At 36.4% G+C, this 19520-nt stretch overlaps 1 protein-coding gene across 7 annotated transcripts in view; it reads right to left on the bottom strand.

Annotated features, from left to right (window-relative positions):
• Positions 1-19520, bottom strand: part of IRAG1 (inositol 1,4,5-triphosphate receptor associated 1) — an 82401-nt gene that overhangs the window by 57621 nt on the left and 5260 nt on the right. For 4 of the 7 annotated variants that reach the window (XM_088145937.1, XM_088145936.1, XM_025167379.2 and 1 more), the window contains exons 2-3: positions 13209-13359; positions 4678-4765 (exon numbers count right to left, since the gene is read on the bottom strand). In XM_088145937.1, the coding sequence (XP_088002063.1) occupies positions 4678-4765; positions 13209-13315 (195 nt within the window). In that variant the 5' untranslated portion in view covers positions 13316-13359. Of the gene's footprint in view, positions 1-4677; positions 4766-13208; positions 13360-15592; positions 15711-19520 lie in introns of those variants that run through there. The other 3 variants (XM_015888273.3, XM_088145939.1, XM_088145935.1) reach the window with 3 other exon arrangements.

Below are 19520 nucleotides of genomic sequence, written 5' to 3'. Positions count from 1 at the left end.
ATTAAAGTACTAAAGTTGTTTAGAAATGGAATAAATGCTTACTAATTGTGACTGTATTATCGTTTGGTTCTAGCATCCTTTCCATACAAATTCCAGTTTATATGGCATCTATTGCCTATTGGGATTTAAGATATTTTTAGTTGTCTTCCTGGAAAACAAACAGTTTCAGGAAACTTTTAAAATAAAATAATTAAAAAAACATTCATTGCTAGGAGACATGCATTGTAATTTTATGCTTGGGAAATTGTTCTTATTGGCAGTGCCATTAAATTGACCCTTTAAATAAAAGCATTTACAAAAAACACACTAAATGCAGAGTGAATAGAAAGTAATAATTTAAATGTAAGCAGAATTACAGAAAAGAAAGATGTTAGTGTGGTAAGGTAGTATCTGATAGAAGTCTTGTGAGGATAAAGTGGAGGGATTTTCCTGTTCCTTGATAGAAAGGTAGAATAGAAATTAAATAGATAACAGCAGTGAATTGAGGTTAATTTTTATTTCATGTTGTAAATCTTGTAGAAATGGGCAAATGGCAAGCTGCATTTAAAGAGCCAGCCGTAGCTTCTAGTGAATTACATAATGCGCTAACAGGGAGAGCGAACAGGAATTTGCCAGGGGATTTCAACAAGAAAAAGAGAGGAGAATGGCCAGAGAGGCAGTGGCACTGGTGGGGCGGAGGGATGTCCAAAGAGGCAAGATGGTAGCTGTGGCATCTCAGATGAAACCCCTCCCCTTTCCACATGCGTCACACGTTTGTACAAAAGGGACGAAGGTTCCATATGATGCAAGGACCACCCTCTTGCTTCTTTTGACCCTTGTCACCATGGATGCTGCTGCTGCAGAGAAGCTGTGTTCGGAAAGACTGTATGCTCAGGTTAAAGGGACGAAAATAGTATCTCTTGAATATCTTCTGACTGCATGGGGTACGTCCTGAGAGCTGCTTATTGCCCACAGCAGGTGACTGAGTAATTGTTTCCAAGCTGATTACAAGACAGCTAGGTTTCAGGGAACAAGCCAGTGAACAGGAAAAGCTAACAGGAGTTTGCCAGAGGAGATTATGGGAAAGTCTTTAATGTTTTTTTTAAATAAGAGCTCCTCTCAGCTAACGAAGTTCTGACAAGGGAATAAGAAGAAATAAAAGCTTTTCTACTAGTGGTACTTTAAGAAGCAAAGTGGAGCTGAATCAACAGGAATCTGCAACTGTAACCAGCCATGCTTGTGGAATGTTTGTCTTCCTACCTAAAACAACCTAAAATATATTTTGCAGCAATGTAGGGGTCTCTAAATGAAAACAAAAAATAATCAGAGCGAATAGCTACAATTCAGCTGATAAGAAAAGATAAGGATTTATCAGTTCAAAGAACAGAGGCTCTACAGCAGAAACTGACAGTGGAAATAACTCTTTAAGCTAATCAAACAGAAGAGCAAGCCCAGTGAATGCAAATAACAAGAAAGAAATACAGAAGATATTGTGGACCACTGGAATTCAAAAACAGTTTTTAGGCCCCTGCAGATAAAGTCGGTTCTGAGCTTTCAGATGAAGGAAAACTGACATTGCAGAATGGAAGACAGGACAATAGAGAAAGAGAAAAGCTGTGGTAGTTAGTGACTCATTATTATGAAGAAGTGAAACAAAGATATGCCAGCAGGACTCAAAACCTTGAAGTGTGCTGTCTGCCAGGAACAGGAATATGACAGAACAATGTTCAAGATTTACCAAGTCCATTGACAATTATCCCTTCCTGCTAATACATCTGGGAATAAATGTATAGAACAGCTTCAGCCATTGACCACAGATTTTTAAAATCTTGGGAGGCAGATTCGGATTGAATGTTGGGGGGGGGGGGAAATCCTAACAATAAGAGCAGTTCAACATGGAACCAATTACCCAGCCAGGTAGTTGTCTCTTCATTGGATGTGTTCAAGTTGCAGCTAGATACCCATCTGTCTAGGATGCTTTAATTTGGATTCCTGCACTGAGCAGGGAATTGAACTTAATGGCCTAAATGGCCCCTTTAATCTTTGTGATTCATTGGAATACAAGGCACACCAAGACCCCATTAACTAGATAATGCAACTACTCTACAAAGGCACTTGCCAGAAGTTAAAAGAACAATTTCCTCAGACTGAATTCAGCAGACATATTTTAGTGACACAACCATTTGGTTGACACTTATTATGAAAGTTAGTTCCCTCACATCCGAGAAAAACAACCTGATATTAGAACTGTCTGTTACCAAACCAAGAGCCCAATGGAAACTGCACCTTCATCCCAAAAGAGAGGGCTGCATAGTCTGTTTCATAGCCAGCTGGGAGAAAGAGGCACAAAAATTTGAACACTGATTTCACTATAAATAGGAGTCATATTTGCCACACAGCAATCATTGGAATTCCTTTGCAATGGATTCTTAGCTTTTCTACAACAAATCTCCTTATTAGAAATTCCTTGATTCTTATATATCTGTTTAATTAGTTCCAGTCCAGACCATCAGGAGAAACCTTGTAACTGTAACATCATAAACCCATACTCTTCACAACAGTTTGTACCAAGATGATACTACAATATGTCATACATTAAATACCCAACTTGGAATAACAAAAGAAGGCCTTAAAAGCTTGGCAGAATAATTTTAAATAACTCTTTAAACTTGTGCCAAATGGACAAAAGCATGGATGCTGTTGACCTCTTTTAGGAAGAACATCCTGTAATTGGGGCAAAAGGGCACCCAACAAGAACACTCTCTTCCTCAAAGCCACTCTGAGAAGGGTATGCTTAAGGTCCAGTTAAGAACACAGAGTGAACTGAGTTCCACTTATACTTTATAGACCAAACAGACATTTTATACTTGGCCCAGAATTTAATGAAAAACCAGTGAAAGAGAGAAAAGAAGGAGTAATGTCCTCATATCTTGTCCAAATAGAATTCTTGCTGCCATGTTTTGCAGTAGCTCATGTATGATCTTTAGTAGTCTATATGGAGATTATGAGAGCATGATTAACAAAGCCGAGACATCAACTATCAAGTCAAAAAATAATAATCTGGTGAAAGCACTCTGTACCTCACAGAAGCCTTCTAAGGCCCAATGACAAAGATGGATCTAGGTGTACCCACAGTACCTGGTTCTTCTGGGGAAAAGGTAACCACATGCTTTAATCCCATTGACCTGAACTAAGAAGTTACCAGTAACAAAATTCAGTCTTGTTGGAATGGAACTTCTGTTGGTTAGCTTTTATCTGCTTTATTAGCACGGCAAGTTACTAGACTAGCAACTCACAATTATAGCAGATTTCAAAGAGAAGGAAAAATAAAAAGGCTGCCATCAACATGTGATGATATTGCACACCAACACTCCAAATGGTGTCATTAAGTAGCTTCAGATAAATGTTAAACTGCATTAAGGATAAAGAGGAAACCCTGTGGGATCCTGGCGGGAAGATCCCCTAGCACCACATGTTAAATTAATGCGAGGTGGTCCCATCCCAACCCAGCTGAGAGCCAGTGTGCTGTAGTGCTTAGGATGTTGGACTGGTACTGGGGAGACACAGGTTTTACTTCATTTTCAGTCATGGAAGCTCACAGGGTGACTTTGGGCCAGTCTCTCTCAGCCCAGCCTATTTCACAAGGTTGTTATTGTAGTGGGGAAAAAAAAAATGAGATGATCGAACAATCCTCATGGTGGATATGAATCTAACAAATAAATAAAACTCAGGGGCTATTTAAAAAGATAAGTGACTGATGATTTTGAAAACTGCTCAGAAACAGATGAGACAGGACAATGCAAATATTATTCCACAAGGCAATTAAGACCATTTCACTACAAAAGTAGACCTAATCCCTAACTGAAATAGAGCCAAAAACGTGGTCTCTTTTGAAAACACACGGCTTTCTGTGGTTACTTTCACCTTTAAATTTAAGGATAGTTTTGGATCACATCTAAAGGACTCCTTCTCCTCTAAATATTAGATAATAATTGTCTGTAAATTCCAACATTGCTATTCTAAAATGTGAGGAAAAAATAAGGCTGGAGAGAACAAATGTAATTAATTTTACTGAAATCATCTTCAAGATTTTTAAGAGGAAGTGGTAGATTTATAGATTTAAAATAAATAGCATTCAGAATTAGGCATAGAGCTAGAACATGCTAGTTTGCATCAGTGTAATGAGCTAGGACTGTACTGGAGTAGAAAACTAAGGAGGAAACCCCGACTATTAGCTCATATAAAATCCAGGGAATAAAACATTCAGCCTTTACAGCAGAGTGGCTTTTATAATAAAGAATTTTATAAAATATATAAAACTAGTGCAGATTACGCATATTGTAAATTAATTCAAAATAGAAAACCCACAGCTCACTACATTCTGTTGTTCCAATCATATCCAATATAATATAAATAGGTTTTGTTTAGTTGATTCATGTTTTGGAATTTCACTGCTTAAAATAGAGAGGCAGAATATTAATCTTTACCCCAAGGCTCAAATCTCAGAGTTGGATGCAAAGAACTTTCTTGAATCACTGAACAGTTTAGAGAATACAATATCCAGGAAGTGATGTTCTAGGAGTTCTATTCCATAAAAGGAAAAAGTATTTAGAAATGCTTGGCTTTCAAACCATTCTGGTCTTACAGCTCATTTAACCACAGCTAGGAAAGTTGAATACAAATAATCAGTAAACTTACCCACTGAGTCACGCCTAAATATCTTGGCAGATGAATGCAATTTACTCCATTTTCATGGCTAATCTGAGTGTTGACCTTAAAGATTCTGCTTTACCATGGCAAATATAAAAGAGGAAAATATAAGAATGGAAAGAGTTTTAAAATGATTGCAAAGATATATTGACAGTTTAATAGCATCTTTGGCATGATATTCCAATCTCATAGCTTTATCCCATTACCCTCCTACTGAGGTATAAACAATTTTACACATAACCTCTAACTGTTCACCTAAGGATGTATTGCCAGATCTATTCTCAGTCTATTTGGAGGAGACAGAGAAGTCCTGTGACTTTTATTTTTCAAGTTGGTTCTCTTATTGAAGATTGTGATGGGGATATGATTTAGCCAGAAACATGGAGAAATGGAATTGGAAAGTCGCCCTTGTGGATTTTGTTGAATGTTTCCTTCACGCCTGCCCTAATTCAAGCACTCTACTAAAATGGTCTTCTGTGTTATATTCCTTTTTATTCTTTCCTATCCAACTAAATGTTGGAAAGAAATTAGGTAAAGAGCTCAGGACTCTGTCTGCCCAACTGTCTATCCAAGAGGCAGGATAATTATCTGAATCCTGAATAGAATGAGATTAAATTTGGTATAGTGGGAGAAGTCAAGAAAAAATATTGAATTTGAAAATGGACTGGATCCAACTAGCAATAGCTGAGAAAAGAAATCCAGAAAAAAATTCCCAGGTGAAGCCCTATAAGAGAGGTAGCTGAGCAGCAGCCCCCTCCCCTCTCCCTCCTGAAGGGGAAGAAGTATATGGAACCTGCCCTGTGCTTTCCCGTGCACACGTATACACAAACACAGAGATGCTACACAAAGGGAAAGCAGAAGTAACTATGTATTTTGTTACAGGGAAGAAAATACAGATGCTTCTTATGGTCACTGCTGGTACAGAGGTTGGAAAGAATTCCAGAAACCATGTTTGACATGCTTCCTCTACCTCGTTAAACAGATATTCAGGGAAAAATGAAGATTCACAGAAACATGATGATAAATTACATTAAGTTCAATTGGTACTTTTCTTGCTAATGGATAATTATAGATTGCAGAATTAATGTCGTTCTCATACTTGAAAACAGTTTGCTAAAACAATTTCTGCATTTGGATAAATACAATTGCAGCAAAGCTGAACTATATATCAGCTTTCATGAAATAAGGCTTGCTATCTTTAAAGTATCATAAACAAGGAAATTTTATTCTCTTGAGCAGAACTCTGTGTGAGAAACTGTTACAAGGCAAGAATTATTTTCAAAAGATTAGCCTTCCAGAGACAGATTGCATTCAAATTGTCATGCTAAACATGTTTCTGTTTTATCTGCACTTTGTTCTACAAACCAGTCTTGAGATGAGAAAAATCTGAATGGCTGTTTGTAGTTTACTGAACAATTTATTTAGTTTACCCTTAAAATAAAAGGGTAAACCCTAATGTACAAGTATGATCCTATTAGAGATGAGAGGAAAAAACAAATGAGGAATAATCCAGGGAACCAAAAATTATTCACGTGCTTCTATTTGCAGATCAGATAGCCATGGCTGCAATATGCAGTAAGTTTAAAATTGTGGATTACTACCCTAAAGAAACTATAGTTTATTCACTGACAGTTTGCAAAATATGGCAAGTCACAAACCAAATTATGTGTAAAATTCAGCCATAATGCCCAATGCCCTTCTATTTCTGAACACTGTGTTCCAATTTCATGACAAGTTGTACAACTGCTGAAAGGATAGAATATAGTCCAGAAACAGGGAGATGCAGGGTCTGCCAGTCCTTAAGCAATGTCAGCTCATTGGACTGGAGCTTTAGTGCTGCCAATCTAAAAGGATTGCACAAATTTCCTCTCGTTTCTTCCTTGAGGGATTTATTTTCTGGTACGGAAAAAGATCAACAGAAGTGGAGTAAGAAGGCTATAAATGGAAGACAATAAAAATCTGGCTGCCCCCTTCCCCAGTTTAAATCATTTCATATGATTTCTCATTAAAGGTATTGTCTGGCAGAACCTCTCCTAGATGACTTTAAATTCCCCTAAAGTTTCAGCTCTAGTTCCATTCAACACCCCTAACTTTAGGGCTACTTCTCTTACAATGGAAATTATTAACGAGGCACTGTCTCAAATCCAATAATGCTACTGGGATGAAAGATAGGAGGGATTATGTTATTAGAATCATAGTTCAAGCTTTACAGGCTTTAGCTTCCTCTGTTATTTTGAGCATTTTTACAAAATCTTGAGAAAGAACAGTTGCAGTTTCATTATTACATATAACAGACTTTACTGGAAAATTCTATATTAATAATTTATTTCATAGCAGTTAACCAAAAATTTTGGAATGGCTGATTTCCACAGACAAAACATTTCTTCCATAAAATTAGTACTTTCCATCCAATCTTTAGATTATAAGAATCTATAATAAACAGAGATAACAGTTAAAGTATTACTACGTACACAAGATACTTGGTTGAAAATCCAGATTCTTATGCTCAACATGCTTACATAAAGCATGCAAAAGGATCAGACTAGTTTTCATAAGAATATGAAATTGTCTTAAATTAGCCCCATAAAAACTGTTGATCTGTTAATGGGGCATGAAATAGTTAACATGATATTATTATGTAAACAAGGACACAGATAGTCAAATCAAAACTTTTCTTGGTTTGCTGGGTTGTTTGTCCACAACATTATCAGGAGTTGAACTTGGCCTGAAGGAAACATTATTTTAAACTGCTAATAATATCAGTCATTTTTCTTTGTTTTCACTGAACCGTGGCCAAACAATGTGAACACAAAATGGTTTGATGAGCAAGATTATATACAATAATTAGAAAGGATGAAAGATGACTGTAGTTAGGGGAGCAGAAATTGATAATGAAATTAAGAAAATACCAATGTGAAGATGATCAGACTAACAGTAGATGAACAGTAAATTAACATTCTGCAATATAAAGTTACTTCCTTCTACTACTGCATTTAGAAACCACCATATCAACACTACAGGCTAACTGGCAACAACGTTGCTGCTATTTGTTATATATTCCCCATGGTCTCTTCCCTAAATTCCAAGATGTTAGACTTGACAAGGCCAATGCATTATGAGGTTCACGTTAACAGCCGTCTACAGCAAGCTGCCTATAGTTATTAAAAGCAAAGAGCATTACTTGTAGGACACAAATATCGACCGTGTCCTATTGATCTTCCAATATATGCATAAATTATTATTACTCATTTGATTTATGCACCATTCCGTCTTGTGAGCAATCAAGGTGGCTTACAAAAGATATTTGTGTGTGTGTGTGTTTTAAAGCAGAATATAGCATGTTAAAAATAACAATGAAAATACTAAAAAAAAAAAATGAAAATGCTAAAATCATCTAACCATTTATAAGCCTGGCAAAAGAGATACATCTTTACATATTTTCTGAACACTGAGAGATGGGGCCAGTTCAGCTTTTCAGGAAGCCCACTCCCTAGGGAACAATGCCGGAGAAAGCCCTACCCTGCATGCCAAAAGACAAATGTCTGACAGCACAGCAGGGCCAACTTTAGGCTAGGGGACCAATGCTTAGAGGGTGCCAACGCTGCCCCTCTTTCTGAATTATTCTAAAAATGCAAATCTTTGCATCGGTGGGAGGTGATGCCATCGGTCAATGTGACTTAGGGGTACCATATACTCTTGAGCTAGTACTGGGGCTCAAAAGAAAATTTTAAAACCCCAGAGTTACAGTTACCCCAGCAAAATTGTGTACCAATATCAGCTGCTGACCTAATTTGGTTAGTTAAAACCAGGGTTAATTTTCTGTGGCTTAGCATATTAGTTTATGATTCAATGTGCTGTGAATACATTAGTGAGTGAATTTAGTAACCAGGAGCCCTATCACACTATGGTTTTCTTGATCCTCTCCTGCTGTACCTTTCTTCGTCCACTGAGAGACACCAACATTAAACCAATGTGAAAAAGTCTGGTTCCTGGCTTTTGGAAACTGCTCACATCAAATCAAATCTTTATTATGGTCACAGACCAGCATATTGCAGACTGCTGTATACTGCAAACATAAACACTTCTGGCCAAACGTCTCTGTGTCTCTAAGGGAGGGGTAATGCTAGAAGCATTTTTACTATTCTTTTACATGGGGGGAAAGGCTATTTGGTATTATACCAAATGTATTCTAAATGGACACAATAAAGCCCTACACTTTCTCTTTTTTCTTTTTTCGGCCTAGCTATGTCATTTTAGCTCCTTTCCTTTATTTCAGCTTATTAGCCTCAATTATAATTTTATTCTTTGGCTCAGCTATCACTCATTTGAAAGATTTAATATGTTTGGGCAGCTGTAAGTCTATTGAATTTATTATGCTTACCTAATCACTCACTTGCTTACATTTATCTTCAATTTTTTTTTTTTTTTTACAAATGCCCTAAACAGTTTTCAAAAATGTTTCTTCAGAAAGTTTTCATAAATCCTACCATTTATGTAACCATTCTAATGTTACGTTGCAATACTATAGTTCCAAATGATATTAGCCCCACAATTCAGTTCTGCCTACTCATTTAATTCATAAAGTATTTTACCAAAACCAAAAAACAACAGAGAACATCATACACCTCTAGATGGAGATCAAACCATGATCTCAGTCCCACAGAATATTCCCATTAGATATGCTAGTTGTCATTTGGAGAAGGCTGCATATATCTTAGGTATGCTCACAACTGCTCTTTCTTTCACAGAATCAGTTGGCATAATGATACATATGGTCCTATGGGCCACAAGTATAGATGTGTATGAAAGAGCTCTTAGCTCAAGTCAGTTCTGGTTGAGCATCACAATGCTCACACATCTGTTCTTCATGTTGTCTTTTACCACAATGTCATGAGAACCAGGGTTCCTCAATCTCAGCAACTTTAAGATGGGTAGACTTCAACTCCCAGAATTCCCCAGGCAGCATGGCTGGCTAGGGTATTCTGGGAGTTGAAGTCTACCTATCTTAAAGTTGCTGAGGTTGAGGAACCCTGATGAAAACCATCCTGTGATCTCAAGCAATGTTAAGAACATCAAGAAAAAATAATTTTATTAATTAATTTAATTATTGAGATTTCAAGAGAGCACCAAATCCCATAAGATTACAGAATTCTCATTGAGATCTCACAAGATTTATGATTTTCATGACATTTTGGTCAGTTTTATTATATTTTTTTAAATTGGATATTGGAATCCCAAGTGTTGCAATATGAAATTAGCATTCAGATATTTGTTCTGATGAGTATGCTACATTTATTGTTGTTTAATAATTTCTTAAGTTACGATTCCTACTTAAGCTCTTCGATTTAAACTTCAAGTCCTTGAACTGTTATTTAAACTTACCAGTGTATCTCTTGCTTTTTAAAAAAACAAATTGCAATAATGAACAATGTTTTTGTATTTCAGTTTAGAATTTAATTTTGTTTGTTTGTTAGGATGACTGGATGCAAGTAAGAACTTCAATGGTTTTTAAAAGGAAAGTTTTTTAAAAAACATTTTTCTTCCTGGCCCATTTGTGCCAAGTATGTCAAGAACACATGACAAAATCTGGATCCAAGGTCTATTTAAGATAATCAGTCAAGGTTACATTTTGACAGATTTACAGAATTGCAATGCAAAAAATATCAGATTGTATCCACTTTTCAGCCGTAATATAAAAAGTAAAACTATTTCTAAAATCAAATTGCTTGAAAACATATTCTGTTTGTATCCTCTCATTTGTGGTCTCTCTAATCTGTTGTACATTAAAAAAATCTGCATTTTTTCTTCACTAGTGCTTCAATATATTGCATCTTTTTCTTAAATAAAGGCTGTGAGACAGTTTCGACAATATACAAATCTTCTCAGCTGGATCTTCACCATATAAAAGTATTCAGTGGTGGTACTATACAACCCAAACTAATGGCAAAAATGTATTCAAATTATAGGCAAGAACTCCGGCTTCATCCTGTTTCCCTGGTTCTCCTTGCTTGGTGGTGAAGTCAGAGTGCCAGAACACCTCACTATCACTTCAGCATGGGATGGCTTTGCAGTTCCCTCTCAAAATATCATTTTTTCCTTGCTGCAAAACAAATGACGTGAGGCGGTGATGAGGGGGAGGAAATTGGCTGGCTGCTGCTGTTTGTGCTCTCCTTTACTTAGCTGGAGGGAGCGCTAATCAGCTTGTGGGAGTACTGAGCACTGTTAAGATGGCACGGTGGGGGTGGGGCATGAGACTCTCTTTCTGGATTTGGGGGTGAAGATGGTAACTAAGGGCAAGTGCCCTGATCAAACACTGCCTGGTCTCTTTTCTTCTAAAACTATCCTAGGAAAACTTAAAAAACAAACAAACCAACCCTAATTTTCTCTAGAATTTTGGTGCTGCCTTCAGAAGACAGCACAATAGTCTTTTTCAATAGCATCCATGTTCCTGGAGCATTTAGTTTCTGGAAACTAAACATTTGTCCTTAATTTGATTTCTGTTGTTTTACTATTTCTCAGTTGAAATGAACAGTAGCAATTTAAGCAGGAAAAAGGAACTGGGTACATTTGAGGACACTGTTAGGGAGGTGGCTAAATCTGTTCCCTGCCCTTAGCGACCTACAAGAATCCAGGAAGTGATTATTAGCAACTTTCTAAGGGTAAGCAGGACAAAGAGGGTAAAATAGTTTGGGCAATCTCAAGATGACCAGCTTTTCTAATACTTTAGGTTGTAGATTCTGCTAGTGCAATACTTTGCAGAAAGAAATTTGGATTATATGCTTTATCATTTTAACCATGTTTGTTAATAAAAACAGCTTTTGTAGAACTGAATTTTCTAACAAATATTTTTATTTATTTATTTATTCAATTTGTATGGTCATTCGTCTCTGAGTGGTAAACAACCTTAAAATAAATTAAAAACAATTTCCATCACAAATAGAAAAATTAAAATACGCAGCAGTTAAGGAAGAGACTACAATCGACAGTTGCTAGCACAGCCAGAAGATAACCACACACTTGGGGCCCCAGGTCCAGGCCCAGGCCCCAGAACCAGGTCTTTAGGGCCTTACAAAATATTACTGAAGTCTTGAAAGCTATGCCTATTTTTAAGTCATAGCAATATTGCAGTAATTGCCAAATGGAACAAAATTACAATTACAAAACGATATCCAAAGAAATTAGTACAGAAATTGCTTATCTTCTCTGAGAAACAGATGGAAGAATGGAAAAGAAGGCAAGACATTCCCACTGTCCTGCTTGTGCACTCATAATTCAGAAGATTGGAAGGTTTCCTTTTCATTTGGCAATTGGGCAGAAAGCTGCCTACATATTTCTTTTTCTACTGCTCTCTACATTATACTGGAAAATAGAGCCTACAACAGCCTTCCCTAAGCTATGCTCTACATGTTAGGTCTACCATCTCCAGAATTCCCAGCAAGCACAACCAACACGAATTTTGGAAGTTTTATAACTGGAAGGCATTAAGGTATTAAGTCTGACTAGCTCTACAAATTTCCTTATATTGACAATCTAAAATTTTGATCACCTGTAAAATTTCATTTCCCCATATCCTGTTGATTATTGCTCAGTCAGGAACAGATCTACAGTTAAAGCTGATAAATGAAAAATGAATATAAACTAAACAATACAAATGTTCTGAACAAGAGTCCATTGGAGTTAGACGGTTATAATAAATAAAAAATAAAAACAATTAACAAGATGTGATATTAAGATATAGACTTAATAATTATTGCATCTCAGTATCTGCTGAATTTGTAAACCTAATTCTGAAAAACTGGTAAGTCTTTATATATTCACTTTCAATTTGAATATATAATTTATACATATAATTTGAATTTGAATAACTGATCAATGTATTCAGTTTATTCAAGAAGGCACAAAGGTTTTGAATTTAAATCTACAAATAGAAGTGTATATCCTTATGTCTAATTGGCTATACCAATATTCAAACAGCTTTTAACTGTACATTTGCATTGCCAATGTAAATAGAAAAGGAGCACAAGTGAAAATACCCTTCCCACAAAAGACAGGCTCCATCGATTTTTTTTTTTTTAAATGTGGCCAATTTACTGTGGCAATAAGAATCTAAATATACATATTTCTATCTAACAGTCAACATTTGGTTGCATAATTAGTTACCATAGGAACCTTGTTAGGGTTGCATTCAGTGTTCCAGATTCACGACATACTTTAAGAGGGAAACAAAAAGATAGGAAAATATGATGCCTTTTTACATTTGTCATACTAACTCACTTTGCTTCTCAAAAGTTCAGCGGCTTACTTTGCTACATCAATGGCTCATTTCATCCTTGCTTCTTTTCCTTTCCATATCTTTTAAAACACTGCTCGCTGAGTAATTTTAAGAAGTTTACTCTTTTAAATGAAACATCTTTTAGGGCATTAACATCACCGTCTAATAAAGTATTTCTTGAAAAAGTACTAATTTTACAAGACATTTTATAAAGCCAATCCTCATGCAAAAAGTAGGTTCAATTTACCTTGTATTGTTTTGCCCATACTCAGTCTTAGATGCATGTCTTTTGCTGTTTAAGAGATTTTCTTTGAATCCCCATCTTTGACCCACGAAGAACTGATTAGGAAACATCCAACATCTCTTCTGAGTTGAAATGTGTTCTAAATTCAGTGCATCTATGATTAACACACAATATCTGAAGATCAGAAACTAGGAGGCAACACTGTGTATTATGTAATTTGCAAATGCTTTTTGCTGTAAAGCTTAAAGTTGCACTAACAAAAAAAATTCCATTACAGCTTATTTTAAAAGTACACGTTAAATCCAATATAATGCAACCTGACATTTTGGATAAACAGCAAGTTGAAGCTTATTTAGAAAGGGGGAGGGAGGGAAGATTATTTTAAGGAATAGCCAATTCTGAAAATAAATTTATATCTTATTTTAAAGGTTGGAAAAGTTTGCTTATACTTTTGAAGGCTCTATAGATGGTAGCAGTTTTAATGAAAGCATCTTTTTTTTTTCTTGGTAAGATACTTTAGAAGAATCTAGTTTTTGTTAATACTTTAACTGTGTTAAGATGCTTTTCATTATATATGCTACAGCTAATACAGTTCACACTGCTTATAGCTAGCGAAGATCTGACCGAAACCCAGGTGAACAAGATGGCAGGCACCTACTGTTAATTGTATATATTCTTCCAGCTATTATGCTACTCAAATATAAATTATGTACTTCTTCAACTGATTAAACCCACAGGACTGCCACATAAATCATTATCTTGCCAGCTAACCAAAAAGTTACCTATATATTGGTCAATCCAGAGCTTTGATGGGGTAAATAGCCCACTGGGGAAGCGTTCCCATCTCCAAGCAAGTTATCTACCCAACTGATTTATCTGGACATTCTTGCGGTACAGCATCATCATCACATCTACCACTGCTACTAGTCTTCACAGAATTATCGAATTTCTGTAGATTAGTGTTTCTATTGGTCCATCAATTAGCTGTAATTCAAGTATCAAGATCCTTCTATCCTATATCATCCTGAGTGCAGATGAGAAAATAGATGTCTCCATTCTCTACTTGCTTCAACACCACCACTGTATCCCTCAACAGAAACAAGGTACTCATCCTTGGGCTGGGGGCAAGATGTACTAATAAAGCTATTTAATTATGTAACTCCAGACTTGAATAATTGAAATTATTCCCCACATTAGAAATAGCTGTTTCTCACTTTTTGGAGTAGCATGCTTAAATCTTCTGTTTACATATGAAATCTCAGGAAAATAGCCCTCAATTCAGCATCCATTTTTAGACATTTAGATGTGAGGGTGTACATTAAGTGTACCACACTACAAATCAATCACCACTGTCATCCAAAGTGAGGTGCTGAATTTAGAGTCAAAAGGAGTTGGAATACCACACCAGAATATAACAAGCATTGGCCAAAAGAGACATCAGAAGAGGCTGTTCACTGTATCTTCTGTTTCTTTTCAAGGCATACCAAAGTTCACCCATTTATATCACAACATGTATGTTGAAGGATAAAAAGAAAAGACCTGTGCCTATCATATGACTCTGATAAAGAGAGCACATGGAATCTCTTCTCTACATATAAGAAAGAGAGTGCACACAGAGATACAAAACAGTAGGATTGAGAAAGGGAAAGACTATCATTCTGGATTACAGTTTTGCAGCATCAACTCTGATGAATAAATCAAAGTCCTAGTATATATTAAATTGAGGAAAAGAAAGTAAGGAAAGTGAGGAAATAAAATTAACTACAGGTGCACGTTTACATTTACAAAAATGAATTTTAACTTGGGTATTAATTTAAATACAAACATTAATTTCAGAAAAGAATATGCTTTTTACAATGCAATTAAATGACGAGTAAACACAATGCATGTGACAATTAAAGCCTTGGACACTATGAGATTGATAACCAGTTCAGCCTTTCCAAACTTGGACATCTTCCAGATATGTGGACTTCAATCCCATAACTCCCCAGCCAGCATAGCTATTGCTGAGAATTCTGGGTGTTGAAGCCTACACAGTAAAGACCACCAAGCCCGAGGAATGATTGAAGTCACTGGTATTCTTGGTATCAAGCCAATGTGCTAAAATATAGTTTATGAAGTTTTTTTTATTTTTAAAAACCTGGGAAAATGCTAAGACCCTAATTAATCTGTATTCATCCAGATAAAAATGTAAGACAAAGAACCAAGAAGTTATAAAAAGCCAATTATGTAATCAGGTAGCCCTTTATGATTTTACTGGAAAGAAACCCCAAGTATAAGAACTACTATGTTATTCAGAGATATTTTATACTTTAAATCCAACAAGCAAAAACTGTTTAATTTTCACTTGTATATTACATACTGTTTAGAAATGCAGTTGTTCATACCTATCAGTAATGTTGGAAAGTTGAAATCATCATTGTCAAGAGAAAATATGGCTCTGGAAGTCAAGAAGGGAAAACAAATCGGTAGCAGAAATGCTGATTTTGAGCAAGTGGTACCCTCCTATTTTAAAAAAGACAAAAACCTATTAGAACAAAACTCAGTTTTATTCAGGTATCAGCTTTTACAAGTTAGACTCATAGATGTATGCTACTCCTTCTCCATGATACATTCTAAATAATTTTGATGGCATATATTGAAAGTCTAATTCCCCCTCGAATATCATCTGTACAAATACTGCCAAAATTAATCAAATTAATCTGTCAGAACCAAGCAGTAATATGGGGGATGTGATGGAAAATTAGACTGACGTCAGCAGAAGCGTGATGCAAGCTCCACCCCTTTTCTACGTGTGCCATGATGCTACACGCGTGCTTAAAAGGACAGAGTTGTGATGCAATGCAGCATTTATCTTTCTAATGATAGTGGTGAGTTCCTCTAAATGCTGTTGGAACCAAGCTTTGTGGCACCTTAAAAACTTGCAGATTTCTTCTGGCTTAAGCTGTCATTGATCAGAACATACTTTTATGTTAGTTGCAGTTTTGTCAGGGGCATGCACATGAACACATATACAAGTATGTGTCTCCCTGTGCATGAAATAGTAAAACAATACAGCACTGTTCACCTAGATCAGGGGTCCCCAAACTCTTCAGCTCATCAACCCTTTCATAAGGTTTTGGATTGTTCATCATCCCCCAAACTTTACATGAAAATAATTTAATTCTACTTTAACTAATAGTACTACAAATAACAACAACATCAACCCCTTCAAAATTCCATGGACCCTTGGGAGTCAATACTGACCACTTTGGAGAACCCTGACCAAGATGAACTTGAGTGTTCTAGAAAAAAGAAAGCTAAGTACAGTAGAATTGGCCCTGATCAGTACTTGGCTGGGGAAATGACCTGGGATGCCCAGTTATAGTTTCAGCCTGGAAGCTGAAAAAACATGTAGGAAAAGGCTACTGTAAGCTAGTTCTGTATCATGCCAAGAGAACTGTATGGCTGAATCTATGTAAGTCACTACGAACTGAGCTTGAATTTTCCTTTTCCTGTCTCTCAAGTTATTGTTTTTCCACAAGAAGTCTACTTCAAACTTCAGTGGCTTTCAGGTGAATACACTGCAGTGCACTCTACAGACTATCTCTGGAGATGATTCAGAAACTTCAGCTCATAGAAAATATCTGAAAATTGTCTACTGATGAACTTGAAGTAGAATTAGCAAGATAGGAGAAAGCTATCATAGATGTGGGCAACCTGTGCTCTATGGACAAATCCGCATCATCTTTTTTAGGACAGAGACTGCTCAAGATTTTACTGTCAAAATTCACTGCCTCTGTTCTATCCAGCAACATAATTTAATCAACAATCTACTCATGTCACTGATGTTGAAGCCTCCAAGTGGTGGTGGTAAACACCCTACTGCAAGGTCAAAATATGAGAAAAACCAAATAGTCCCTAACATCACAAAAAATTGAATGTATACACTCTACCACAAAGGGCAGGCAAAGTTTGGAAACGTCGGCTTTGCACTTCTCCCAGGCCTAGCTAGTTTCAGGAGGAAACCACCTTACTTTTAACACTTTTAGAAACAACCAACAGAGATTTCAAAGGACAAGCCAAAGGAGACGCAGGGTGGTGTCTTTGGAAGAGCATTCCAACAGACTAGTAACATGTGTTGGCATCATTGCTTCAAGTGTTGAACCTATCCGGATGAATATGATGATTAAAGATCAAAAATCTACCCACTATGGCTCCATGTTGCTAATTTTTAAAAAATGTGGTCCATGGTTTTCAGAAAGAAACCATCCTTCTTCTTGCATTCCTGCTAATTAATTCTTAGGCTCAGTTCTAAGTACTGGATAAAGAACAGCTGAAACTGTACATGGTCAACTATATTTTGCAACTTGGAAAACCAATTTACTACCCAAGCTGCAGCAATATTTTTAGGAAACACAGCATACAAAAATATAGGAATGCAGAAAGACCTAAATGCTCCAAGTCCTAATTAGGTCAGTGAGTTTATCCTCTCTTCTGTGAACATCCCTAGTATTTAACAACAATAGTGATAGCCAGTTAGAAACTCTGATATTAAAAACAAGGAAACAAATTCAGGATTGAGAACTGCTCATAATATTCCAGTCAGGCACTTATTAGGAAAAAATGGCATAAACTCTATGACTGTTGTTTTATGATGGAGCAAAGCGATAACATATCTTACATACATACATACATACATGCGTGTGTGTGTGTATATAACTTAAAAGCCAAGACTTTGCCAAAAATACATTAATTTACATAGAAGCAAGCACACACCAAACTTGAAAAGATCATTTGAGAGAGCCAGCTATATAAGAATATGCAATTTGGCTAGCTGCCCATGGGTTCAGACACTTGGGAATACCATTGGGATTGTAATGAAAATGTTAAAATAGTTATCCCACATTGCTTATTTATTTTTAGTGGCATTAATTCTAGTTCATCCAAGGGTTCTTTGACCATAGGCCTGTTTACAAAAAGTTTGGGCTGTTTGCATGACAAATTGCTTGGTTCGTTTTGTACCAACACTTAGTCTAAAGACTCACATAGTATTCTAGTTAGGATTTTTCTGTCCATTTGCTCTATAAGCTTTTAATGTCTATTTGAAAAAAGAAACAGCATTCTGTTCCTTCCCCCTAGTTTTTACAAAGCGTGTGGTTGAAAGAGAAGGAAAGCCAAAATTGCCGACGGGGAGAAAGAACTCAAGTACATGAAATAAATAGTAAAATACACTTTTTGGTGCATTGGATCCTACTGCTTTGAAGAAAATGAGACTACAGGCAATAAAGTCATTTAGGAACCCCTGACAGTAAATTTCTAATACTTCAGCATTTACTGTTTAAAGAAAGTTCCAGCATTTACCTATTGGGCCTACTGCAATCTTAAACCAACCATGATTCAGCAAGTCCTTGAGTGCTAATATGGGAATGAGATGCCACAGAAGCAAAGTCTTCCGCCAAAAAATGCCTCCCTGCCTTACCATCACATGCATCTATCTAATAGTTAAACATTCCTCATGCAGAGAAAGTTTGGTCAGTTTCTATTTCTGCTGGACAACATATTGTTCAACAGAAAAAGCAGTGATTAATTTGACACTGCAATGAGAATCTTATCCCAAGCACCAGTGGTTATCAGCACCGTTTACAGCTTGGTGTGCTTAGTCTCTTCTTCAGCGTTCCAAAACGTGCTTTCAATTTGATGGAGTAGCTTTTATATTTGTAGAAAATCTAATGAAGCCTGACTAAATGACATTCTTTCTAGGGTGCCAAATGCCTTCATATAAAGATGCCCTTGAGTTAAGCTTGATTCTGGATAGCTTCACAGACACAACCGTATAATTTTCTTGGCAGTAACATAGATGACTTGCCAATTACTTCCTCCATGATGGTTTTCGAGTTTTTACTCTAGCCTATAGCCTGGGCATTCCTGGGAGATCTCCCATCCAAGTACTAGGCAAGCCTGATCCTAGCCAAGCCCAGACAAAACTCACTGGCTACTTGCACATGCAGCTATCTTGATGGAGACCTAATTGTACATGCCTTACAAATACCTATTCTTTTCCCATATTCCTTGTTGCTCAGGGCACTGGAGATGGTTTTTTTGCTCTAGAAAAAACAAGAGGTCATACAAAAATTTCCTTCCAGGCAGACTAAAGGCAAGAAAATACTAATAAACACAGACAGAAAGCTATCAATCCAATGACAAAACATTATGTATTTGGCCTAATGCATTTCAAATATATGACAATCAACTCTCCAAATGGCATTTGCATATTACTGAGGGCACCCTTCCTCAACCTATAGAAGTGTTGGGAATTCTGAGAATTGAAATCCA

Source organism: Python bivittatus, unplaced genomic scaffold (genome assembly GCF_059951505.1).
Source record: "Python bivittatus isolate LINGU-HERP-01145 unplaced genomic scaffold, Pbiv_v1 ctg000480_np1212, whole genome shotgun sequence".
In the NCBI taxonomy this organism is placed as follows: domain Eukaryota; kingdom Metazoa; phylum Chordata; class Lepidosauria; order Squamata; family Pythonidae; genus Python; species Python bivittatus.
The sequence above is the reverse complement of the archived record's forward strand: the minus strand, read 5'-3'. Positions and strand labels throughout refer to the sequence as shown.